We start from the raw sequence: 25,838 nt of genomic DNA, 5'->3' as shown, positions 1-25,838 counted from the left end.
ACGGGAAGACTACACTTCCCAGCGATCCCAGGGAAAAGCGAAAACCCTTTGGCTTTGACAGCCGCTGCCACAAGTCTTTCCGTCTCCCCAGGCTGCCTGGGAGCTGGGAGCGGGATTATGGTGGCCTGAGCTGCAAACGCAGCTGTAGGAGCCCGGAGCCCCTGACCCTTCCCCTGCTGCCGCCCCGCCAGGAGGACCAGGAAAGCAGCCTCCGACCTGCCATGCCCGCCCCGCCCAGCCCCCCGGGGGGCCCGAGCCGGCCTCTCCCGGACCTCTGTTGAGGTTGGACCGCTGGCCAGATGTAGCCAGGCTCCGGATCCGTCTTCTCCCCTCCTGTCTCTCTGTGGATCTCTCCTGCCCGCTCCCCACAGCCTGGAGCCAGGGCTGGCCGAGGGGCCTGCAGGCGCTGGAGCCCTGATGTCTCACCGTTCACTCTCCTGAGAAGCCACCTCCAGCGCCCAGAGTTGGGGTCAGGCCACAGGGACGGTCGCAGGCTGGAGTGAGCCCAGAGCGCCCCAAGGCCAGGGCCCACCATGGCCCAAGTGCTGCCCTGGCTCCTGCTGTGGATGGGCTCTGGGGTGCTGCCTGCCCACGGCTCCCAGCCTGGCATCCGGCTGCCCCTGCGAAGCGGGCTGGGGGGCGCCCCCCTGGGGCTGCGGCTGCCCCGGGAGACCGACGAGGAGCCCAGCCGGAGGGGAAGCTTTGTGGAGATGGTGGACAACCTGAGGGGCAAGTCCGGTCAGGGCTACTACGTGGAGATGACCGTGGGCAGCCCCCCACAGACGGTAAGCTTGTCGGGCCAGCCCTACCCTCCCTCCTGCACGAGCCGAGGGGAGACAGGCTGGGGGTGCAGCATGCTGGCTCCTGTTAAAATGGGCTGCACGGTGCGGGCTGGAGGGACCCTCACCCAAACCTGTCCTCTGGGATCATACTGGCAGCAGTCAGCCCCAAAGCCCCCCTTCTCACTTCCCTTCCCCTCACAGGCTTCTGTCTGCCCTCCCCTCTCTCTCTGTCTTACACACACACATGGCTCAGGAAGGATTTGGGGCAAGAGAAACTTGTCAGTGGGGGGAGCCTGACCTGGAGAAGAGTCCAAACCACAGGGGTGCTGTGAACAGGTGTCAGCCCAGACCGAGCTTGAGTCTCCCAGCCCCACTGCTCTGGATCTTGGTCACCCAATCTTGGCATCTGGGGTTCTGACCATTGGTTCCCAGCATCTTGAGGACCAAGGAATCCTGGCAGGAGTTGGACCGGCCCTTTTCTCCCCGTGTCTGAGCTGCCACAGGACAGCGAAGCAAGGTTTCCGAGTTCCTTGTGACCTCCAGAAGCCCCGGGCTGACTCTTGCCTTCCCCTGCCCCTACTTCCTCCCCAGCTTTGCATCCTGCACTCCAGTCCCTCCCCTACCTGATGCCTCCCAAGTACTGGCCAGAGGGAACTGAACTGAGTCTGGGGAAAGGACAGCTCACACACTGCATAGAGCAAAGGAGCCAGAGCCCCCTTCTAAGCATGAGACTCCCTCCACGAGCTGATAGGTGCTCAGGGGTGGGGGATGGCAGCGACGGAGAAAACACTGCCTGCCAGCTCCCCCCATCCTTCCTGACAATCCTCCAAGGTACACTCAAGGTGGCTGGTTGGAGGTTTCACCCTCTGTACCTCCGACAGGGTAGGAGTGTGCCATGAGCAGCCCTCCGCGGGGTGCCGTGGCTGCCCTCTGTGAGCATTTGCCTCCTCTGTGGTTGAGCCCGGGCACGGGTGGCAGGATGGCTCTGTGTGTGCTGGTGAGTGTCACCTTGAATCTGAGCCCGCACATCTCTGAGCCACCCCCCTCCCCCTGATCTGTGTCTGGGAGGCTTGTCCTTGGGAGGGTCTGTGAAGGTGGGAGTGTGTCTATGGTGTCTATGGGCAGAGGGAACCACCACACTTCCTGGACTTCTAAACAGCTCTCACACCAGATCTAGCGGGAAAACAAGCCTCCGTTTCCCAATTACCTGATGGAAGCAAGCCTTCCGAGGTCCATGCCACCCAGGCCTACCTCCCACCTCTCAGCTGATCCAAGGCTCTGGTCTTCCCCACTTACCCCTCCTCTTGCCTATGTGCTGTAAACAGTCTTGAATCAGTGTAAGGACAGAGCCTGAATCCAGGCCTCTAGCAGCCTGAGCCAACAGGATGCCAGCTGTTGTCAGGGAGAAGGAGGCTGTGTGGACCTGGTTCCTCGTCCCGTTTCTGCTACTGATGCACCATGCAAATTGTGCAGAGACCCTGTGACATGGACACAGAACGGGGCTCTGGGACCAACAAGGGCTTTGGGGTCAGAGAGACCAGGAATTCCAGCTCCACAACCCACAGCTTTCCCTTTTCCCAGCTGTGTGTCCTTGGGAAAATTATATAACCTCTCTGAGGCTGTTGCCGTGTCTTTAAAAATGGGTGAAATGAGATCTCCTTTGGAAGGTGATTGTGAGGATTAAGGAGACTAGGCAGGTGAAAGCACCTAGAACAATGCACCTGGACACACACTTGTCCTCCAGTAAATGTGAAGTCACTTTCTCCTACTTGTCTGGCCACTCCTGCCTCTTCTGTGCTCTGCAAGGAAGCATAAAAACCTGGTTGTTCTGAGCCTCCATGTTTTACACGTAAAACATGTAAATGGGGGATCCCATTACTGTACTTCCCTGGACCCCTGAGATAATATGTACATCCCCCAGCCCAGAAACTGGCAGAGAGTAATTGCCCAATAAATGTCAGTTCCTTCCCGCTCCTTCCTAGGAGAAGGGAAAAGTGGGCTTCAAGTTCAGCACCAGTCCAGGAAGCCAGTGGCAGGGAGACCCCAGTTAGAGCCACCCTATGAGTTGGCTTACGGCTCCATACCTGAGCCAACGCCAGCCAGTCTGTGCTCTGTGGTGACTTGATTCTGCCCCCCGCAGTCTGCGAGAAGGATGCCCTTTCTCCCGACCCAGTGGGGTTGTTATAAGCACCAAATGAGAATGTGAAAGGCACAGTACTGTAAACGAGCAACAGTGAAACTTGGGGAGCACTTTCTATATGCCAGGCAATTCATTGCTGGTTTTGGGGGACTGATCCACAAAGAGACAGAAAATACATTTTCTACCTCAAGAGCTTAGTGTGGAAGTGAAGGTATAAGTGCTTGTACAAAGTAATCTGCAGCAGTTGTACTCAAAGTGAGGACCCCAGACCCTTGTCATCAGAGCCAGTTAGAAATGTAAATTCTCTGGCCCCTCCCCACACCTACTAGGTGAGAACCTCAGGGGCTGTGTCTCAAGTTTGAAAAGCATTGATTTATAGCAGTACCATGAGTGAGTGCTACGGGTGTTCTTTTTTTTAAAATTTTTTCCATCTATATTCTTTTAAGGGAGGGGTTCTTTTCTTCAGTTTATTTTTATTTATTTATTTTTTTGGCTGCACGGCATGCAGCATTTTAGTTCCCCAAACAGGCATCGAACCGGAACCCCCTGCAGCAGAAGTGCGGACTCCTAACCACTGGACCACCAGGGAAGTCCCTATAAGTGCTCTGAAGGAGGTAAAATCAGGCAAGGCCTCGTGAAGATGTGCTATGAGCATGGTCTTGAAGGATGGATAGGAGGGTCGAGACCATTCCCAGCACAGAAAAGTCCTCCCGAACTGGGATCGCAACTTCATTTGTGTGTCCACTCCTTCCCACCCTATCCCCTGAGACCAAGCGAGGACACAGTGAATGAAGAGAATGCGTTATGTGTGTTTGGGCTTATGCATGTTCATTCAGGAGACAGTGAGAAACCCAGGCCAGCTAATGTTACAGGTTTGGGTAAATAAGAGAGAACCAAGTGGCCAAAAGCCTTAAATGTCAAGCCATAAGGTTTGGACTTTGGTCTCTGCAGAAATAAGGGGGAAATTGAATTTATTTGTGCAGGGGAATGACAAAAAAGCAATCTTTTAGGAAGAGGCATCTGAATTTTAGAAAGAATGGAACTGAGAGATGCAGGCAGCAGGAGGCTCTGTCACAAAGGTCCAAGTGTGGAGCGCTATGACAAGGACAGAGTGAGGCTGTGATCAGGTGGAAAAAGGAGGGAAGACTGGGATGCAAGGCTCGGTGACATTGGTGTGAAGGGTGAGGAGGAAGGTGTCAAAGGTGATTTCAAGATTCCGATCTGGGATGAATTGGAACATGACAAGACCATTTGTGAGAAAGTTGGCAGGAGGGGATGGTTTAGGACTATGGGTGTACAAATATATCCTTGTATTTATGGTTACAGTTTATAAAAGCTTTTTAAAATTAATTTACTTATTTTTGGCTGAGTTGGGTCTTTGCTGCTGCACGCGGGCTTTTCTCTAGTTGCGGCGAGCAGGGGCTACTCTTCTTTGTGGTGCGCGGGCTTCTCATTGTGGTGGCTTCTCTTGTTGCAGAGCATGGGCTCTAGGTGCCCAGGCTTCAGTAGTTATGGCTTGCGGGCTCTAGAGCGCAGGCTCAGCAGTTGTGGTGCACGGGCTTAGTTGCTCCACGGCATGTGGGATCTTCCCGGACCAGGGCTCGAACCCACGTCCCCTGCATTGGCAGGTGGATTTGTAACCACTGCGCCACCAGGGAAGTCCTATAAAAGTTTAAAATATATTCTACATAGACTATTTTGTTCTTTACAGTAATTCCTGCAGTATATAAAAAGGTCTTACTATTTGCAGCTTCTAGCAGAAGAAATGGGGACTGAAAGATTAAGTAATTGGCAGGTCAGTAAGCTAAGACCGTGTCTCACCCTTGACCTCCCTACTCTTCCATACCACCTATTTGAGAAGAAGAGAGAGTTTATCAGAGATCCCGCTTCCATTCTCCTGACACCAACTCACGTCTTCCTTACTACACTTAGGAGCACGTGTCACTGTTTCTGTGTTTGTTTCCCTCATAAAACACCAAGCTCTTGAGGACAATGTCTTTTTTAATTAATGAATTTTTGTAGTGTTTTATTTCTCTTTGGCTAGTATCTATGACAGCGCCAGGCTCAGAACAGGCACCTAAAAAGTGTTGAGCAAATGAATAAATAAAGAGTAAGACCTTTCAATAGAACTGTTGATGGGCTGCTGTAAGTACAGAAGTGGAGATCTTGGAGAAAGCATTTTCATTCTCTTTGCTTAAATGAAAGGATATCATCTCATTATAACAGTACAAGCATCGCCATCCAAACACAGGCCAATAATTTATTTGTTAGGATTGAAATCTGGTGATGGTCAATTTTCAGTTTAACAAATATTTATTGAGCACCTACTTACAAAAGAGAAGCATACGTCATAGTCTCAGCCCTTGGAGTGCTCACAATTTGGTGTGAGACACAGACATGTAAACGCCTAAATATCACACAAGACCAAGTACATTTGGTACAAATAGAAGAACAGTGAGTCTTGGAAGTATAAAGAAAGAAGCAGCTACTTCTGACAGACTGTTAGGAAAGGCTTGCTAGAAAAGGTAGCATTTGAATATGGCCTAGAAAGATGAGAAAGCTTTGCTATTTGGAGAGTGGGGAGAAAAAACTTCGTAAAGAGAGACGTGAACTATGCTAAGAAGCTGGAAGCTGTGATAGGGATGCTGTGAGGCTGAGTGGGCGTTGGGTTTCATTCTGGGGGCAGCAGAGAAATGGTCTAGTGAATTCTGGTTTTAGGAAAACTGCTCCAGGGTGCAGGATAACTTGGATGTTCTAGAGTCCGAGACAAGGATTTCAATTAGGACACACGGGCCTGAAAGAAGATATAAAAGAGGAGAAGTCTTCAGAGAGCCAGCATTCACCTGTCAGGTCAACCAGGTGTTCCCTGTCCCTGATGGGTGAGAGAGAAGAGAAGAAGTCTCCCTCCTTTGAACTTCTCTGACTGTGTTTGCAACAGGACACACAGCAAAAGGAGCAAGCTTTTAAAGCACAATATAGTTTACCAAACTTCCATGTTTATTACTCTGCTTTAATTAAAAAGGGCAAGGTATTAGCATGTCTGTTTTGGGCAGGAGGAAACTGAGTCTCAGAGGGATTAAGTGGTTTGCCCAAAATTACACAGCTAGGGAAGAAGAGAGCTAGGGTTCAAATCCTGGTCTTTGGATTCCAAGTCCAAATACTTGCTTCTTTCCAGCATTCCATAGTCTGGGACATGTTGGTTGAGTTCGAGATGCCAGTGGACAATTCTTGTGGATGTATCCAGCAACCAGCTGAGAATGGGGAACTGGAAGCCAAGAGACAAGTTGGGACTGGACAGGTAGACTCAGGGGTCACCTGTAGAGAGGTGCTTGTGGAAGCCAAGTTAGCAGATGAACTTGTTTGAGAGAATGGAGAGAGAAGAGGAAAACGATTAGGGAAAGAATATCGGATGTAGACGAGGGATCAAGGGAGCAAAAGAAAATGATCAGAGAAGTAGAAAACTGTGAGGATTCAGGATCTCAAAACCCATGAAGATGCCAAGTGGTTTTCCTGACCCCCTCCCTAGAATGGTTTTCAAACTGAGATCTGTGGGGTTCTGTAAAGGGACCTCAAGGGTGAGAGAGAGGTTAAGAGAAAGGTAAGAGGCAAGACTGTACCTTCTACCTTTCCCCTCACCAAGCCCTCCCCTGTCCCACCTGCCCCCAAATCTCCCAGAATAGGTCAGCTTTTGTTGTATTTATACAGTGGAATTCCAGGTTTGTTTGATTGATTGATTGATTGAGTTCTGGTACTTAAAAGGTCGAAAACCTTTGAACTCAAAGAATCACCCTCCAAGTTAGATGACCCTGAAGCCCAGACCCCGTCAAGACAGTTTTGGCCTCAGGCACTGGGAGGCAACCTAGAGACTGGGGTTGGGCTTCAGTTGCACGTAGGCCTCTGCTGGGACTCTTAGGCTGTCCTTTCACACCTATCTCTTGCTCTTCCTCCCCAGGTCTGGAAAGAAAGAATTCAGCTGGGAGTGAGAGAGGCATTGAGAAAGACCGTGCCCCCTCACTAAGGTAGATGGTCAAGGGCCCTTCTTGGGTATCTCCAGTAAAGAGCTAAGCAGAAATTTTGGTTGAAAATCCAGGAAGAGAAACATCTCTCAGGGAAGCCCTCCTACCTGCCAACTAACTTCTCTGTCTGCTGGGAGCCATCTCGCTTGGGGGGCCTGGGCAGTGGGGAGTTCTGGAAAGGAAACACCATTTTCCTGGTCCTAGAGCTGCCCTGAGCTTCCCCTGGCAGGATGGGCCCAGTGGCTACCCTGTCTCCTGGCCACTGTAACCCCACTATGTACAGGCTGGATGTCTCCTTGGTTGGCCTCTCAGGCTTGGTGAACCCCACCAATTGTTCGACTCCAGCGCCTGTGGAGTTTTCACCCAATAGCACAAGGCATGAACCCTGGCATCTCCCAATGGCTCAAGCAAACAGACCTATGTGCTGAGCACAACCGGGTGCCATGGAGGAAAGTGGGCTTAGGCCAGAGATCAGCTTCATTCTCACCTGAGGACAGACTCAGAGACTATTACAGCCCCTGTAACCTGTGGACGGGACAAGGTTAGACAACAGGAACTGTCTGACAATGAAAAGCAGGTAGCAGTGGCTGTGCTACCCTCCAAGCAGGATTTCCCAGATGGGTTCCGTGGAGGCTGAAGGTGCTAACGAGACGCCTCGAGAGCCACCACAGGGAGGGGATGGAGACAAAGAAATAGAAGCTCTCCCTAAAGCAGAGCATCTCTGCTTTTTCTCTTTGGTACACTGGGATCCTGAATGAGATTGCAAAAGGGTTCTGCTGCTTGAAAAATAAGTTTGAAAACCATTGTCTTAGATCTTTTCTTTAAGAACAGACAGGTAAGCTTTTTGACCATTCGCATCATCATCTCATTTGAATAGGAAGCACTGATAGATATTAGTTGAGCTGGGTTTGAGCCCGGGGGAAATGGAGCATCCTGTCTAAAGGGGGAAGGCTGCCCTAGATAAGGTTTGGGATGACCCAGCCACCTTGGGATTCCTTTTAAAAAACAGCCCAAGATGGGGTGAGTGGCACCAGGGAGCCTGCTTGCTCCCAGGTATTGATTGCCAGCTTCAGCCTGGAGAGCGAAGTGGAAGCAGAGGATATGTCTGAGAAAGGAGTCCATTTCCATTGGGTCAGCTGATTTGGTCAAGGTGGGAGGAGCCTGGATGGGACCCAGTTGCCGGACTCAGTTCGAGGCAGGAGCTGTGTGCTGCGCTGGCTCTCAGCCAGGACCAGCTGCTGACTTGAGGTTCCTCATGTCCTTCCTTGCCCCCATCTCTCAGCCTCGGGCAAGCTCAGGTCTGGGAGTGTCCACTTAGGGAAGCAGATGAAGCTAACTCAGAGGACTCCGGGAGCAGCGAGTCCTGACATCACTCCGACTGCTCTAAGAACCTGGGTGGCTACTCAGTTTCGTGGGTACAGTGGGCATCCATTGCCATCATCACCATACACAGTACCGGATGGAAAATCACCCCTGCAAGGACCCTGGGGCTGAGAACTAATGGCAAGACTCTAGAGTCACAGAGACCTGCAGCAAATGAGGCAATTACAGTTAAAAACAATTGCTACAGAGCACCTACTGAGAGCTAGGTAAGAATTAGATAATAAGCACAGAAATGTGCTCCCTACCCTGTGGAACTCATAGTGTGTAGGACAGACAGACATTGGATAAATGGTTTCAAGTTGGATGAAAGGGTAGGCAAAGAAGCACAGTTGTTCTTGAGGACCTACGAGAGGAGGAACCTAATCTGGGCGGGGGGCATCAGGGCAGGACCTTTGGGAGAAAGAATGTTTAAACCACGACTTGAAAATTGAACAGAAGTTAGATGGAACGGGGAGAGAACATTTCAAGAAAAGGAAACGGCGTATGCAGAGGTGACAGATCATTGTGCTACTGAGAAACTTGATGGTGAGAGAGGGGAAAAGTGATAAGAGATGGTATTTGGAGTTGACCGATGGGTGGGTAGGGGCCCCAAAGTCAAGGATCTCAGGATTTAATTCAGGTAGTTTTGTAGCAGTTATCTGATGCAGTGTAACAAACTAAAACGAGAGCCGTTGCCTCTCAGGATTCTGTGGGCTGGCTGTGGTTCTACAGATCTTACCTGGGCTCCTCGTGTGGCTGCATTCAGCTGGTGGGTCAGCTGAGGGCCGGACTACGCCGGGCCTGCTGGACCTCTTTCTCTGTGAGGTCTTTCATCCTCAAGGAGGCAAGACTGAGCCTCCTCACGTACAAGCTCAGGGCCGCATTCCAAGAGGCCAGTCTCCCCAGTGCACAGAGCACTTAACAAGCCTCTGCTTTCCTCCTTTGCTGATGTCCCGTTGGTCAGAGCAAGTCACATGGCCAAGCCCAGCGTCCATGGCAGAGGGGATCGCACCAGGGCATGGATACAGGGCGTCGGATTCATTAGTGTAACGATCTACCATGTCTTTCCTTTCCCAATGAGAGAGACAGGAAGGCCAAGGAGATGAAAGAGAAGACTTGGGGCTTGGTCAGAGCCGAGGGGCTCTTGTCCTAGCTTGTGGCTTCTGCGTAAGAGGGGTTACGTTCTTATTTACCCTTGGTCTCAGTCTCCTCCTCTGTGAAATGGAAGAAAGGCTCCTACATCTCAGCTTCAGCTGAAAGGCTTATACTACGAGAATATAAGGGCTCTTCCCCCGTAAACTCTGAGGCCCACACAGAAGATAACAGACTTTCCTTTAGCAGGAGGAATTAAAGCCCCCTCCCAGGGACTCCCCAGCGGTCCAGCAGTTAAGGCTCCGAGCTTCCAATGTAGGGGCACAGGTTCGATCCCTGGTCGAGGAACTAAGATCCCACATGCCACATGGTGACGCACGGCAGGAAAAAAAAAAAAAAAAGCCCTTTCCCAGAGGTGTGTGAAAGTGGTAAGACCCTAGCGCAGGCTGCCAAGAAAGGTTGTGGATCTTAATAACTAGAGATCTTTCGGAACTGGAACAAGCTCCCATATCTCCAGGCCAATGGACAGATGACTCCTGAAGGCTCTTTTCACCCAGAAGAATCTAAGTAACTCCCATCTGCTAGTGAGAGCTGGGGCCAAGACAGGTGGGATTTGTGAACAAAGAGCTTACCCTGGACTCAGCAGCTCCACATCTGTCTCATTGCCCAAGATCTATTGCTGCAGACTCCTCCAGGGGAGCCTTGCCTGCAGGATGGAATGGGCAAGTGTGCCTTTCCCTGTGGGGCTTGTTAGCACTTCCCATGAAGCTGCAATCCCTCAGAGGCCCCCAGGGGCATATTTGTTTGTTAAGTGATTGGCACTGACCTAGCCCTGACTCCATGCTGCGGTCCTCTGGGCATCTAAAGGCAAGCTCTACAGGGACTTCTGAGTTGGCCTGGCCCCAAGGGATAGGGAAGAAGTAAGATGGCTCCAGGACTCCGGGCTGCCTGTATCAAACCAGGGGGGCTGGCGAGAGGAAGGCAGGTCTGAGCTAGAGCCACACCTATAACCTAAAAACACCCATAGTTTGGGGGCCACTGAGAGATCCCTCCCTCACCCCGAAAATAGGGTAGATTAGCTCTTTCTCCTTTTTCCTTTAAGCATTCATTAATTCAAGAAATACTTATTGCCAGCCACTGTGATACCCAGTAGGGAGACAACGGGGATTTTTTTAAAAATTAGATACAAGGGGAGATGAGATTCAGTATGACATTATAGTGGCAAGTCCTACAGAAGCATTTTAATCAGAGAATATGACCTGGTCTTTCTCCCTTAGGAAGTCCCTTTTTTTTTTTTGGCTGCGTTGGGTCTTCATTGATGCACGCAGCTTCTCTTGCTGCACACGGGCTTTCTCTGGTTGCAGCGAGCGGGGGCTACTCTTCGTTGCGGTGCGCGGGCTTCTCATTGCAGTGGCTTCTCTTGCTGTGGAGCATGGGCTCTAGGTGTGCAGGCTTCAGTAGTTATGGCACGCGGGCTCAGTAGTTGTGGCTCGTGAGCTCTAGAGCGCAGATTCAGCAGTTGTGGTGCACAGGCTTAGTTGCTCCACGTCATGTGGGATCTTCTCGGACCAGGGATCGAATCCGTGTCCCCTGCGTTACCAGGTGGATTCTTAACCACTGCGCCACCAGGGAGGTCCCTAGGAAGTCCCTTTTGAGCTCAGACTGAAGGATGATAGGAGATGAGTAGACAAAACTGCAAGTGGAAAGGAGGATAATCCAGGCAGAGTGAATGACCAACAGCATTTGCGGGAGGGACCATGGCTGATTGGAGGACCTGAAATGAGCCCAGTGTGGCTGGTGGGCAGAGGGCTTGGGGGAGTATGGGACAAGCTAGGCTGGCTATGTAGGCAGGGCTGGACCATGAAGGGCCCTATAGGAAATGTTAAAGCTTTAAGTCTTTATTATAATAGCAAAGGAAAGCCATTGACACGGGAGGGTAACTTGGTCACATCTGCGCTTTGAAAAGATCATTCTAGCCACAGTGCAGAAACAGGTTGGAGAGGTCAACAGTGGATGTACCAAGATCAGTTGAAAAGCTATTGTGGTATTCCAGGATGAGATGATGATAGCTTGGCCAGGAGTGGCAAAGGAGGTGGCAAGAAATGAATACATTCGGAGACTTTCAAGAAGGTTAATTGGACAGGACTCGTTGATGCCTTGGATGGAGATGTGAAGAAGAGGAAGGTGTTTGGATGTCTCTGAAGTTGCTGACTTATGGAACAGATGGATGGTGACTAATGTAGGAAACTGTGAAGAAAAAACAGATGGGCAGGACCAGGTAAGGTCAGCCATGGACATCCTGAATTCGAGGTGTCTTTGAGGCAGTTCGAAGGGGAGGAAGGGGCTAGAGCTGAAAGCTCAGGAGGTATAAGGACATAGGTGGTAATTGTAGCCGCTGCCATGGATGAGATGGCCTAAGGACAGAGTAGAGCAGGAGGGGAAGAGGACCAATACCCAGGCCTTGAGAAGTGAGCCTGCAAAGTAGACAGAAGATCCTATCAGAGAGGTAGGAGGAAAGCACGGGATAGGGTGACAGGGAAGAGTGTTTCAAGGAGGGAGGGGTCGGCAGCGTTGAATGCTCCAGAGAGGTCAAGCAAGATGAGGATTGATTTGAAAACCGTCTTTTGTATTTGGTGACACAAAATCATTGGTAACTGTAGTAAGGGCTGTTTTATAGTGGAGGGAGGGATAGAGGCGAAACTCAGTTTGAGAATGGGTTGAGGAATGAGTAGGAGGTGAAGAAATGAAGACAGCTTGGCCGAGAACTTTGGTTGTGAAGGGAGAGGAGAGAGAGGGTAGCTGGAGGCGGATGTGAGATTAAAGATTTTTTTTTTTTTTTAAATGAAGAGACAAGCATTTGTAAATGCCAACAGGAAGAATCCAGATTTGGGGGTGGGGGGTGTGGCATGAGGGGTGGATCCTCCTTAGGCAGGAGGAGGGATTGTAGAAAGGCAGGATGGACGACGTGGGAATGATCTTGTGGGAGATGGGGGGAGGGGTCATCTGACGGCCCCCTGCTGGGTGAAATTAGAGGGGAGGGTGTCTGCTAAGGTTGGACGCACGCAAACCCTCCTCCTTCAGGCTGCCCAGGGGGCTCATGATAGAAATGTTGGAAGGACAGGATCAAAATCACTTCTCTCGGAAGCAGGATCACAGTGCAAAGGGCAAACAGACAGAAGGACATTTGCTCAGGAGGAAGAGGCAACTGTTTATTTTGGTTTCCCTTTTCTGTGTGCGTGGAGGGTGGAGAGGGGGCAGCAGAGAGAGCAGTGGTGGCTTGAATTCCTGGTATTGGGGCTGGGGGTTTAAAGAGAGAGCAATGGGAGGGGAGGGGTCATTCCTCCCCAGGCTTGACCCCCTTGGGGGCGGAGTGGGGAGAACTTCCTCAGGTGAGGAGAAAGGCTGGAACTGGAAGGACACCAGGGATGATGGGCCCCCGGGCTGGGGGGGGCGAGTGGCCTGCAGAGAGGGCTCCTCCCGTACAGGACAGAGAGGAGTGGGGAGGAGGGGGCCTGGATCAGCCGAGCCGAGCCCCCAGATACAGCTCCATTCCAGTGTCAAAGGTGGTTGGATTCTCCTAGAGCCGGCCAGGTACACACACTCCAGGCGGTCCCCCCTACCACCACCGGCGCCAGCGCTGTGGAGGAGACCCTCTTTCTTTGGGGTCCAGTGATAGCAGGGGCGCCTGTAAGCCTGAGGCCAGCCGTGGCGCGGAGACCAGAGTCCTGGCAGGTGGGAGAGCGGGTTCTGGGGAGTGGGTGGGTGAAGAAGCCTTTTTAATCATTAACCTGGCTGATTGAAATCTGAACTGCTGTGCCTCTAGCACTATTGATTCTCTGAAAGCACAGCATCTGGGGCCAGTGGCTGCTTAGAGACCGGGGAGAGGGACACCAGGGAGAGGTAGGGGCGGGAGGGAAATGGGAGGCAGGCCAGGAGTGGGGGCTGGGAAGGAGGGAGGAGGCAGGGTCAGAGAGCTAGGGGACAGTGGCCATGGGGAAGCCAGGAAGCCTGAGCGGCCGCTGGGGGAGGTGCGGTCAGCAGACCTACCACCACCGAGAGCAGGAAGGAGCCGGAGGATCCGGCAGAGGGGACGAAACACAGTGACCTGCCCTATGTGACAAGGTCGGAGCCTGCAGCAAGGCCAAGTTCAGCTGACTTCACTGCACTGAGGAGAGGTGATGCAGAAATGGAGGGCCCTGAGGTCAGAGGAGAAGCTGAGGTGAAGGACACACAAGTGGGCAGGAGAGGATTCACTTGGACTTCCCTGGTGGTGCAGTGGTTAAGAATCCGCCTGCCAATGCAGGGGACACGGGTTCGAGCCCTGGTCCGGGAAGATCTCACATGCCGCGGAGCAACTAAGCCCGTGCGCCACAACTGCTGAGCCTGCACTCTTAATAGCCCGTGAGCCACAGCTACTGAAGCTCCTGCACCTAGAGCCCGTGCTCCGCAATAAAAAAAAACACCGCAGTAAGAAGCCTGCACACCGCAATGAAGAGTAGCCCCCACTCGCCGCAGCTAGAGACAGCCCACACACAGCAACAAAGACCCAACACAGCCAAAAATAAATTTAAAAAATAAATTCATTAAAAAAAGAAAGAGGATTCACTTTATAGATTGCTGTGTTTTTGAGGACAGGGGCCTTTCCTTTTTGCCTGTGAGGATATAGGAGGCATCAAAAAAACGGCTGACTGGCTGAGGAGGGGTCAGGCCATCTCAGGAGGAAGGAGGACAAAGTAGAAGAGACGTAGAAGGAGCTGCACAGAAGGAACAGCAAGACAACACCTGTCCATCTTCAATGAGCCAAAACCAGGGCCCCGAGGAGATGGCTTTTCACCAGGACCTCATACAGGGCTCCTGGCTATAGTCCCACTATTTCTGACAGTGGGACTCATAGGTCTGTGTCACCTCTGAGACAGAAGGGGGCCCTTCATGGGGAGCCACATTCTGGCAGCCAGGGTCAGAAACACGTGGGCCTCAACATGCCATTGTGGTCCCCACAGCGCCCCTGGTCAGTGCCAGCTCCTAGAATAGCTCGTCTCTGAGCTGGAGGGGGATGAGCCAGGCTGCCTGCCGGTGATGTGCTTCCCAGGAGAACCAGAGAGGAGGGGAAGGGGCAAGCTCTGCAGACAGACTGGGCCAGTACAGAGTGAGGAAGGGCATCTGCAGGTAGATAGAAATAGGAATGGAAACACACACACACACACACACACACACACTCACACCAGTTATATGGCTCTGATGACACAGAAAATGTTCCAATTCTGCAGAGAAGACAAAAGCAGACACAAGGTTTCTGAGGCCATGCTGAGGGCGTCACAGGACCCCATGTTCTGACTGTGCTCATGGTACTAGCAGGGCCAGCCTGTCCAGTCCTGCATCTGGAAGCTTCACCCTGGACACTCCAAAGGAAGACCACATAGCCGGGGGATGGGGAGGGTACCGGACAATGAAGGGAGTGAGTCCAGGCCTCCTGTCCTAGCATCTTTCTCTCCCTTTTCTCTGACAGCTCAACATCCTGGTGGACACAGGCAGCAGTAACTTCGCAGTTGGGGCCGCCCCCCACCCTTTCCTGCACCGCTACTACCAGAGGCAGCTGTGAGTGCGGGGAAAGGAAGGGGGAAGGCTCTTCCCAAGGATCCAGGGCAAAGGAGGGTCGGGGGAGGGCTGCAGGGAGAAGGACCAGCTCCACAGAGCCTTTCTTCCTGCTGGGCAGGAGGGAGGGAAAAGAAGGCAACAGTGACCAGAAGAGAAGAGTGCAGGGGCTGGAGGGTTGAGGAGGTAAACTATGGGAAGGGTAAATTGAGGGGCAGCCAGGAAGTGCGTCAGCTCCGAGATAGGGCAGCTTCCTGGGGGAGGGAAAGCAGGAAGGAGAGCAGCCCCAAAGCTCCCAGTGCAGTCTCGAGGTCTCCTTCTCTCTGCCTGAACTGGGAGGCCCAGGGACTCCAACCCACACCCCTCAGTGGCTCTGGTTTTCTGACGCCACCACCTAAGTCTAGGCTGAGCAGGCTGCAGTGACAGCTCCCTTCGCTGTGTCCTCGCCTGGGGGCTACTCTTGGTGGCTTTGCACGGTTCAAGGAAGGGAAGGAAGAGCCTTCCACGGCTCCACTGCCTGGCCTGATATCAGGGACTGAAAGCTAAATGCTTCCCTGCCTCCCGGGAGTTCCAGCAGCTGGACTTAGCTAACAGGTGGGAGGGAGGGTGGAAGTGGGTTTTTAAGGTAACAGAGGCAGTGAGAGATGATCTGGGAGCCCCTTTAACAGAAAAGCAGGAAGTGGCGAGAGGCCATCTAATGTCTGAGGTGTATGTGTGTGTGAAAACATGTGAGTCTAGACTGACACCCCATTCTTGGACTTCTAGGCAAATGCCAAAGGCGCCTTCTTAGGTCCCTTGCCCTTTAACTTCCCTATCTAAAGAAAGCAGTCAGGGAAGGGGGCATGGCCAGGGTCCATGAAAGGGAATTCATTCCAGCTGCTTGCCCGTGTCCCATCACTGCCCCCATCATACACACCAGCCCTGGTCAGAGGCGTGATTCCACACAGGTGGGGGTGACACGTGGTGATAAGCATGCTCCATCCGAGTGGTGCGTCTTGCCTGCTCGCCCTGCTGAGGTGCCCGTGCAAACTCCTTCCTTGGAAGAATTTGCTGAAGAAGTTCCATGCTCACCCGCTTGGTACTTTCTCTACCACTCAGATGGTACCACTGGGTCCCAAGGCAGCAAGAGTCAATGGCTCCTTTTCTTGAAGAGCGTGATAAGGTCAGGGGGCGGGGAGTGGGAGATGCCCGCTAGCTGTCCCTTCAGCAGCAGCAGTCACAATACACAAAGCTAGACTTGTTCTTCCAGGGCCTGAGCTCCAGATCTAGGAATACGAGCTATGGACACAGGAGAGCGAGCGCCAGAGACAGCTCCCCACGTCTGTCTGCAAGGTCACTTATTCTGTTCCCGGTGAAGGAGCTACGGATGTTCTCTCGAGCAGCCTGACAGCATCCTGTCTTATGTAGACGACCGAGATGAGATTCGGCGTCTGGGAGTAGGTTAGATGCTGGCTCCATGTACCAGCTGTGGTTACGCACCCAACAGATCTCTGCCTGCTTTGCACAGGTCCAGTACATACCGCGACCTCCGGAAGGGCGTGTATGTGCCCTACACCCAGGGCAAGTGGGAGGGGGAGCTGGGCACCGACCTGGTGAGCATCCCCCACGGCCCCAACGTCACCGTTCGTGCCAACATCGCTGCCATCACTGAATCAGACAAGTTCTTCATCAATGGCTCCAACTGGGAGGGCATCCTGGGGCTGGCCTACGCTGAGATCGCCAGGGTGAGAGGAACAAGGGCTAGCCCTAGACACTCTGCCTGAACGTTGCACACTGCATGCTACACAGGGACCAACATGCTACACAGGGACGGAGTTACGGGAGAGAAGGGGAGGGAACTGAATAAGGGAGGGAAACAAATCAGTTTAAAGAATTACTTTACAGGTGGATAGGGTAGCAGTCTGAATTTCATCCCTACAGAGGGCAGAACTATGGTGACAGGTAGAGGAACAGGCTATCTTTTCTATTGACACTAAGATCTTTAAGAATAAGAGAGGCCCCCGTAACTCTGAAACAGGTTAAGCAGATGGGGATCAACGATCCTACAGATCTTTCCTGTTTGCATTGCCAGCGTGTCTTGCTGTCCCTCTCTCCACCAAATCTCAGTACCTCAGGATGGTCGTTCCCAAGGAACATCCCCCAAGTTTTGCTTTTGCCCTCCCATTCCTCTTTCCATTAGGGCCCTCTGTGCGAGGATTCACTCCTTGTCTCTCTCTGTCACAGCCTGACGACTCCCTGGAGCCATTCTTTGACTCGTTGGTAAAGCAGACCCACGTGCCCAATCTCTTCTCCCTGCAGCTCTGTGGTGCTGGCTTCCCCCTCAACCAGTCGGAGGTGCTGGCCTCAGTTGGAGGGAGCATGGTGAGTAGGCCCTAGGAGAGGGGAGGCCCGGGCACTGGGCAGAGACGGGAGCACCTGCTGCCTCCCTGCCCTCTGAGGCCACACCACAGCCTCGGGCTCCACCGCTGAGAATCGAGAGAAACCTCTTCATGTTCCCCACCTCCATTTTTCTTTTTCTAGCCTTTTCTTCCTTGCATTATTCCAGAAGGGACTTGAGGCTCCTGTGGTAAACTTGGAAAGGATGACAGATGATTAGGAAAATTTCAAAGGAAATGAAAATAAGGCCTCTCAAGTCAAGACTGTTCAGTCTGCTGATGAGAAGGCGGAGATGTAAGGAGTGTAAAAGTCTATTTATTAATTCATTTAGGACAACTGGTGAACTCTATCTCCAACAAGCAGAGAAAATAAAACTTACAACAGAAGCAAATTATCATTCACTCAACATTTATTATGCCAGCTTAGGTTTAAATAACTTTACATCAAGGGCTGTGTGATTCTGAAACAATTAAAAATCCTGGAAAGCCTTTTCCCCTGAACACATCCTTTAACACATTTAAGGAAGTATCGGTCGCTTTACGGCGTGGTTTGATTAGAAGCAGGAAGATGAGAAAGGTGAGGTGCAGAGCGCCTTGCCACCCCAGAAATGACTGATCCTATGCTTGCCCTCTGGGTGACTTGTTGTCCTTCTGTGTTGGCACACGGGTACTGGCTCTTCTGCTCCCTAGATCATCGGGGGTATCGACCACTCGCTGTACATGGGCAGCCTCTGGTACACACCCATCCGGCGGGAATGGTATTACGAGGTGATCATTGTGCGGGTGGAGATCAATGGACAGGATCTGAAAATGGACTGCAAGGAGGTAATAAAACCTGGGGGAGGCAGGGAGAGGCAAGGGGGAGGCAACATCGCGTGAGGCCAGCCCCCGAGTTATGAGGCTGGGAGGATGAGGTTGAGGTGCAGGGCCTGCAGGAGGGTTGGGGGCTGAGCCTAGAACAGCAAGGAGCTTAATGGTCACATGGCGGGACCTGAGGTTTGGGGCTAGGGACTGGCTTAGCACTTCCCCAGAGGCTGCATGGCATAAGGTCTGGTACGGAAAAAAGCATATCTGGACTCCGGTCACTGCCTTGCTTTATGACCTTGGGCAAGTCGTCCGCGAGGCAGTGTAACATGACGTAGTAGAAGAGTCTGGCTTCGGAGTAAGAAAGACCTGGGTTTCTAGCTCTGCTCTAGCTATGTGTCCTCAGGCAAGTTACTATTTTGTGTCTCAGTTTCCTCACCTGCAAAACAGAAGTAAAAACAGCTTTTCCAAAGACGGTGGTGAAAATAGAGAAAGTGAATAAAGTGTTTATCCCAGTGCTTGACACACAGCAAGACCCAATAATGGCAGTTAAACTATTTGGGTGTTCCTTACCTAGATTCTTCATGTATGTTAACTTAGAACAGATACAAACGTATTATGAAAAGTTAAAAGCATTATACAAGGTATTTTTATTTTCAAGATTTAGAGAATGTCTACCCACCCAAGATAATAAGAGTTAACATGTACTGACTGCTTCCTATGTGCAGGGCACAATCCTAAACACTTCAAATATATTAATTAATTTAATGCTCTTTATTTAATAACTCTTTGAGGTAGGTACTATTATTATCCTCATTTTACAGATGAGGAAACTGAGGCACAGATGTTAAGTAACTTGCCCAAGGAGATCCACCTAAGAAGTGGCAAAGCCAGGATGCCAACCCAGGAAGGACCCCAAGCAGTCAGCCTCACCCCTCCAATTCTGGCCAAAGCCTGGCATCAAGAAGGCTTTTGATGTTCTAACCCTCTCTTCTCCCTCTTAGTACAACTATGACAAGAGCATCGTTGACAGTGGCACCACCAACCTTCGTCTGCCCAAGAAAGTGTTTGAAGCTGCTGTCAAATCCATCAAGGCAGCCTCCTCGGTCAGTGGGACTCAGGACAGGGGTACAAGAGATGACAGAGTGTCACAGGAAGTCTGTGAGAGGCACGTTCCTCCACAAGAGCCAAGATGTCTACCCTTAGATCCCTCTACTTAGGTCTCTTAAACAACGGTTCTCTGCTATGGGCCTCAGCTTGCTCAGCACACAGTCCCCCAGCCCAAAGTTTTGGCCTTACTCTCTTGCTCTCTTCCTCTAAGCCTTGGGTTTCGGCTGACCTTTCCCCAGTTTGGATATTTCATGGAAAAGCAAGTAAAGGGCCCAGTAAGTGTTATCTGAAAATGGGAGAGGCGAGATGGTGAAAGAGGCCATTTCCTCATCTTTATCCTTTTCCCATCAACACAGACGGAGAAGTTCCCAGACGGTTTCTGGCTCGGGGAGCAGCTGGTGTGCTGGCAAGCAGGCACCACCCCGTGGAACATTTTCCCGGTCATCTCACTCTACCTAATGGGTGAGGTCACCAATCAGTCCTTCCGAATCACCATCCTTCCACAGGTATGTCCCTGGCCTGAATCAGGTGGGATCCCAGGACGAGAACAAAGGATATATTGAGAAAGAGTGAGCAGGCATGGCTTCCTAGAACTTGGAAGACAAAATAGATGAGGATCCAGCGGTAAAGGGCTCTGGGAAAAACCAGCCTCTCGGAGCTCAGGGCTGGCAAAGGGAAGGGCAGCCTAAGGGCATCGATACCAAGAAGGCAGAGATGGGGTGAAGGGTGGAGGAAGACATACTCTCACTCTTTGCTTGCTTATCCTTAGCAATACCTGCGGCCAGTGGAAGATGTGGCCACATCCCAAGACGACTGTTACAAGTTTGCCATCTCACAGTCATCCACGGGCACTGTCATGGGAGCCGTTATCATGGAGGGCTTCTACGTTGTCTTTGATCGGGCCCGGAAACGAATTGGCTTTGCTGTCAGTGCTTGCCATGGTGAGAGCACCAGGGACGAGGCTGTGGGGTCAGTCTATCCCCGTTCTCCCTGTCCAGTGGTGAGGGTACCCGGGCCCCTGTCAGTCTGGGAGGGAGTAACAGTTGCCTCAAGCCAGAGTCCACGTATTGTGTAAAAGCTAGTGTCAGTGCTTGTGCTTTTTTTTTTTTTTTTGTGGTTCGCGGGCCTCTCACTGCTGTGGCCTCTCCCGTTGCGGAGCACACGCTCCGGACGTGCAGGCTCAGCGGCCATGGCTCACGGGCCCAGCCGCTCCGCGGCATGTGGGATCTTCCCGGACCGGGGCACGAACCCACGTCCCCTGCATCGGCAGGCGGACTCTCAACCGCTGCGCCACCAGGGAAGCCCCGGTGCTTGTGGTTTTTTTGTATCGCCTGGCATGCTGACCCCTGCCTGGACTGGCAACCTCTGTTGGAGACCCAGAACAGCAAGAGCTGCCTCGGCACCTTGGGAAGCTCTAGATCCAAGGGTGGCAGGCTGGCCTATCGTGACCCTGTCAGCTGCCGTATGCCGAGGTTGAATGCTACTGGCAGGGTCTTGCAACTGAATTTCAGCAGGAGCAGGTGAGTTTACTAGGTATATGTAGGGCTGGCTTTTTGGTCAGCTTAGAATGACTGACTTTTAGGGCCCTGTCCTATTGGACAGGTAGACAGGAAAGGGTTGTTGTCCCCAGTGGCCTGGAGGAGAGCCATGCCTCCACGTAGCAACGGCTTTCTGTCCTGCTCCTAAACATCTCCCAGGAGGGAGACTCTACGGCCTCCTCAGGGCCGGTTTCAAGGCCTGTCCCGGGAAGTTCTTTTGGGTGTGTGATCCAAACTGCTCTGTGACTCACATCTGCCCTTTCTCCAGTGCACGATGAGTTCAGGACAGCAGCGGTAGAAGGTCCTTTTGTCACCCTGGACATGGAAGACTGTGGCTACAACATCCCACAGACAGATGAATCGACCCTCATGACCATAGCCTATGTCATGGCTGCCATCTGCGCCCTCTTCATGCTGCCCCTCTGCCTCATGGTGTGTCAGTGGCGCTGCCTCCGCTGCCTGCGCCATCAGCACGATGACTTTGCTGATGACATCTCCCTGCTGAAGTGAGGAGTCCCACGGGCAGAAGAGAGAGATCCCCCTGGACCACATCTGGTGGTTCGCTCTGGTCACAAGGAGGAGACACAGATGGCACCTGTGGCCAGAGCACCTCAAGACCCTCACCCACCCACAAATGCCTCTGCCTTGACAGAAAAGGAAAAGCTGGCAAGGTGGGTTGCAGGGACTGCACCTGTAGGAACCAGGAGAGGGAAGAAAGAAGTGCTCTGATGGCGGGAATACCCTTGGTCACCTCAAACTTGAGTTGGGAAATTCTGCTGCTTGAAACTTCAGCCCTGAGCCTTTGTCCACCATCCCTTTAGATTCTCCAACCCAAAGTATTCTTCTTTTCTTAGTTCCAGAAGTAAGGTGACCCCAGTGTGTGTCTCTGCAGTACCCTAGCAGAGAAAGGGCCAATCTTGTTTCCCTGCTGGCCACAGTCAGTGGGAATGGACGCACCGTTTGCTGTTTGCTTTAGAGATAGGGACTGTATAGACAAGCCTATAACATTGGTGCAAAGACTGCCTCTTGAATTAAAAAATAATTTAAAAATAATTTGTACAAATAATTTGTACAAATGGGGGTGGCTGGACGAGGAGAAGGAGAGGGAGTGCAAAGACAGGGAAGCTGGGATCAAAGCGAGGCAAGGCCAGAACATGACCGCTCGCCAGTCCCAGTTTTAGACGGCATCTCCAAGATAAGAATCCCACCTTCTAAGATGGGTGTTGCTTCCCAATGTCTTCTTTTCTGTGGTTGCAGCCTGACCAAAAGTGCGATGGGAAGGAGGGCTTCTCTAGCCAAAAAGCTCTTTTTAACTCTCTTAAAGGAAAAGTGCCCACTAAAACGTTCCGTCTAACAAATGAATTTCTACCTTATTAATTCCTTGTCCCTACCTGAACCTTCTACCGTACACGTGACTGGTAGCACTGAAACATCCCCAACCCTGGAAGCCCCAGGTGCCCTATGGGAAAGCAGCTGGAATAGAGCAAATATAACAGGGCTGCACTTTGTCTTCCTGGCTACCTGTTCACCCCCTCCCCCAGTCCTATTTCTCCAGAGCTTTGTAGCTGAGGTGCTAAGAATAGATAGGAAACCTCTCCTATCTAATCCTTGAAAGCAGACTCTTGAAGATTCATTCAACAGGGATAGAGTTGATGCCCTATACCCCCTGCCTGGAGTTCCTCCTGTTCAGCTGTAAGTGGTAGTAAGATCTTGACATAATACAGAGCAGTTTCGTTGCCTTCTCCCTGTCTCTAAGGTCTCCCTCATTTATTCGGCTAAGGCATCCCACAGTGGCACTAGTATTATACCAAGAATGTCAGGAACACAGGCTTTCTGGCTCCACCAGCATCGCATTCAGTATCAAGGCTGCGTGGAAAAAGGATGACAGCCTCCGGGCTTCCTAATTCCCTTCACCACAAGAGCCCCTGATGGAGGCCATCCTTTGCCCCTATCCTGCTCTTTATTCCCCGCTCCTAATAGTACTTGGGTACCCAGGCTGGTTCTTGGGCTAGACAGTGGGGACCAAGTTCATTTCCTCCCTATCAGTTCTAAGCCAGTCGACTATGATACCAGTGTTAATGGGAAGAGCTGAATTTTCTTACTATTCCACTGGATCCTATTCCTCTCTGGTCAACACACTGCTTCCAAGTATGGGACCCTCACAGCGTAGAATTACCTGATGAGGGAGAGGGAAATACAAAGAGGGCCTCTGGAGATCCTGGCCTCGGCCAGCTGCCCACAAGCCATAAACCAATAAAACAAGAATACTGAGTCGCAGTTTTTTATCTGAGTCCTCTTCATTCCCACTGCACCTGGTGCTGCTTTGGCTGACGGGGAACACCCCATAACCACAGAGACTGACAGGAAGACTGGAGACTGTCCACTTCCAGCTTGGAACTTACTGTGTAAATAAACTTCCAGAACCGCTACCGTGAAATGAAAATGCCACATTCCACTTTATAATTTCGACCCACGTTGGGGAAAACCGGTTTTTCCCCAGCTCTTTCCAGGGTATAAAACTCAACCCCTTCCTTAGTAAGTCTCATTGTCCTATTTTTTTCGTTGAAAGAGAAAACTTATACTTATTTTTCTTTTAACAGTTTCTTCCTTTCTACCCTGAAACCGTGAACTCTGAAGTGTAAAAAAAAAATCTAGACAACAGCTTCTTCCTTGTAAAAATATGTATTCTATATTTCTATTTTTAAATTCTATGCCAGAAAAATGACTGTCCCATCTCCACTCCCTGCATCAGGGGCCTTCCCCAGGGGTCTGCACAGCTTGTACCAGTGCAGGCCAGTGGAGAGAGGGAAAAGGGAGAACGAGGGTGGCCAAAACTTAACTGTTGCTTTCGGATTGATCCTGAACAAGAAGGAGCAAAGAGCGACGATGAGTCCCGGCCCCCACGCACACCCTCCACCACACTGTCTTCCTGCTGCAGCTGGTTTCCAGGGGCTTTCACTAGGAAGCAGTTAAGCCCCCCATCCCCTCCTGTTTTCTCTTTTCTCCTTTGGTGTCAAAGATTTGTAGAAAAGAAACAGGATATTTTTTAGACCCACTTCTAATTTCTATATTTTCATTGGATACTGAAAAATACTGCAAGTGGCCCAAAGGCTGCTGCAAAGTTAAGGGGAGATAAAATCTTAAGATTACAAGATAAAAAATGAATCCCCCCCCCCCACCAAATGAAAAGAACAAAAGAACTGGTCTTCCATTTTGCCACATTCCCTGTTCATGATGGCTACCAAACTAGAGTCATTAATATTTCATTAACCAAAGAAAGTGGCTCATCTGACCTCTACAGTGGGGAGTACTCAGGCCATTTCCATCACCCTAAAAGATGCCAAGGAGATCCCAGGAAATCCATTTCCTTACACTGTTGCCAGTCAATAAACCGGGAAAAGTAAGACCAGAGAAGAGAAAGAGTATGTTCATGAGCTGCTAGGCAAGGATGAAAGACAAGGAAGAGTAACATAAAGAGAGAGGAGAGAATTATTTGGCTCTGAAAGGAAAAATCTTTGCTACCCTCATATGTACTACTAGTGCGAGTAAGCATTTCCAGGTCCCAGAATGGGAAAAATTCACCTGTTGGTAATATAATAATATCCTTTCCTGGAGCTAATTTTTTTTTATTACTGCTTAATTTTTACTTGTTTAATTCCAAAAGAGAAGGGAGCTGAAGCCATTTCCATTAGGAGTAAAGATAAAGCGACAGGAAAGGATTCAAAGCTGTAATAGAAACGCAGCTTTCCTCGGTATAAACCTAGAAACTGGAAGTGCTCAATAAGCAGAGGTGGAAAAATGACCTCGCTCCAGACAGCTACCCACAGAACAAATGACTTATAAACCTGAAATCTAACCTCCCTTCTTCATAGCACTTTGGTCTCCATTTGTCCCAGGACAGGAAGCATGTCCCCCATAGCTTTCTTGCTTCAAAAATTCAAACCCATATCCCAAGATCATCCGGAAAGGAATTTTGCACAGACATCTCCTCACCCCAGTGCCTGCCTGGAACTCACCCAAGGTCACCAAACAACTTGGTTGTGAACCAACTGCCTTAACCTTCAAGGGGAGGGGAGATAGCTAGACTAGAAGACCAGAAGTGAAGGGGAAGTGGTGAGGACTTCACAAGGTTGGTCTGAAGGTTGGTCTGTGAAAGCTTGATCAGAAGCCAAGTCAGTGGTGGAAAGGGATGGCTTGGCCCAGGAAAGACCTGTGGGCTATGCTAGTTTCTAAAGAGATGGCTATCCAGGAAGTAGGGTGGACAGAAGTTTGTGGAGGCATGGGGGAAACGGGACCTGGTTATGTTGTTATTCTTGGACTGTGAATTTTGCTGATGTAAACAGACTATTCTGTAAACCTAATGTCTATGTACAAATAATGAGTGTTAACACAGTAAAATGTTCAACGAAAAATCAAACTATCAGGGTTATATATTTTTTCCTCAATCAGTCTCATTTTCTCCATTTGGAGTAGGGGGGCTAGAATAGCACTGAGGCTTCCGGAGGCTTTCAATAAGCAAGGCATCTGGCTGGACAGCAGGTGAGCACCAGGGTTCAAATCGGCGTACATGAGCCTTAAGAAAATGAACTAGAGGCTGAGCCAAATCAGAGCAGGGTGGCCTTAGAGCAAGAGCAGTTTCCTAGATGGTTTTTATATTGCATCTGAAAACAGCCCTAGGCAGGAATATCATAATTTCAAGGCCAAATTAAATACCATCTTACCTACAATCTGCTTCCCCCAGAGGAACTGAAAGGTGAGGGGGACAGACCATTTCTGCATAATATACATACTTTCATTTACGAACATCTGGATACAGACTTTCTATACACACATTACCTATATAATAAAAATGTACATGGCATGAGTATATGTCACTGTATAAATATAGAGTTTTAGAAATCTTGAACCCGCGCTTCCTGTTCACATCAGTTTCTCCTCTTCTTCCTCCCCAGTCAGGTCCGTCATTTAAGAGTTGGACAAAAGGGACAAGTGTCATTTGTGTTGGTCTGGGCCCAGAATTTGATACA

The 25,838-nt window shown here is 50.9% G+C and overlaps 2 protein-coding genes across 4 annotated transcripts in view; one reads left to right on the top strand and one right to left on the bottom strand.

Moving 5' to 3' along the window:
- BACE1 (beta-secretase 1) lies at positions 1 to 25,228 on the top strand. The gene is made up of 9 exons (XM_030837707.3): positions 1 to 785; positions 14,899 to 14,987; positions 16,492 to 16,708; positions 17,208 to 17,345; positions 18,050 to 18,184; positions 19,168 to 19,269; positions 19,630 to 19,779; positions 20,043 to 20,214; positions 21,080 to 25,228. Exons 1-9 carry the CDS (start codon positions 534 to 536, stop codon positions 21,319 to 21,321), a joined length of 1,497 nt encoding a protein of 498 aa, XP_030693567.1. The 5' UTR covers positions 1 to 533; the 3' UTR covers positions 21,322 to 25,228.
- RNF214 (ring finger protein 214) overlaps positions 17,752 to 25,838 on the bottom strand; it is a 58,111-nt gene continuing 50,024 nt past the window's right edge. For all 3 annotated transcript variants that reach the window (XM_030837653.2, XM_060304098.1, XM_030837693.2), the window contains one exon: positions 17,752 to 25,838. In XM_030837653.2, the coding sequence (XP_030693513.1) occupies positions 25,773 to 25,838 (66 nt within the window). In that variant the 3' untranslated portion in view covers positions 17,752 to 25,772.

The sequence above is a fragment of the Globicephala melas genome, chromosome 8 (genome assembly GCF_963455315.2).
Source record: "Globicephala melas chromosome 8, mGloMel1.2, whole genome shotgun sequence".
Classification (NCBI taxonomy): domain Eukaryota; kingdom Metazoa; phylum Chordata; class Mammalia; order Artiodactyla; family Delphinidae; genus Globicephala; species Globicephala melas.
Note: the sequence above shows the minus strand (reverse complement) of the source record. Positions and strands in the feature narration are given on the sequence as shown.

What these genes read in the sequence shown, in the direction of transcription:
- BACE1 (XM_030837707.3), top strand. Translation starts at nt 534, where the DNA reads ATGGCCCAAGTGCTGCCCTGGCTCCTGCTGTGGATGGGCTCTGGGGTG. An exon ending in CGCTACTACCAGAGGCAGCT is followed by an intron (nt 14,988 to 16,491) that starts GTGAGTGCGGGG and finishes TGCTTTGCACAG; the next exon opens with GTCCAGTACATACCGCGACC. An exon ending in TGCTGTCAGTGCTTGCCATG is followed by an intron (nt 20,215 to 21,079) that starts GTGAGAGCACCA and finishes CCCTTTCTCCAG; the next exon opens with TGCACGATGAGTTCAGGACA.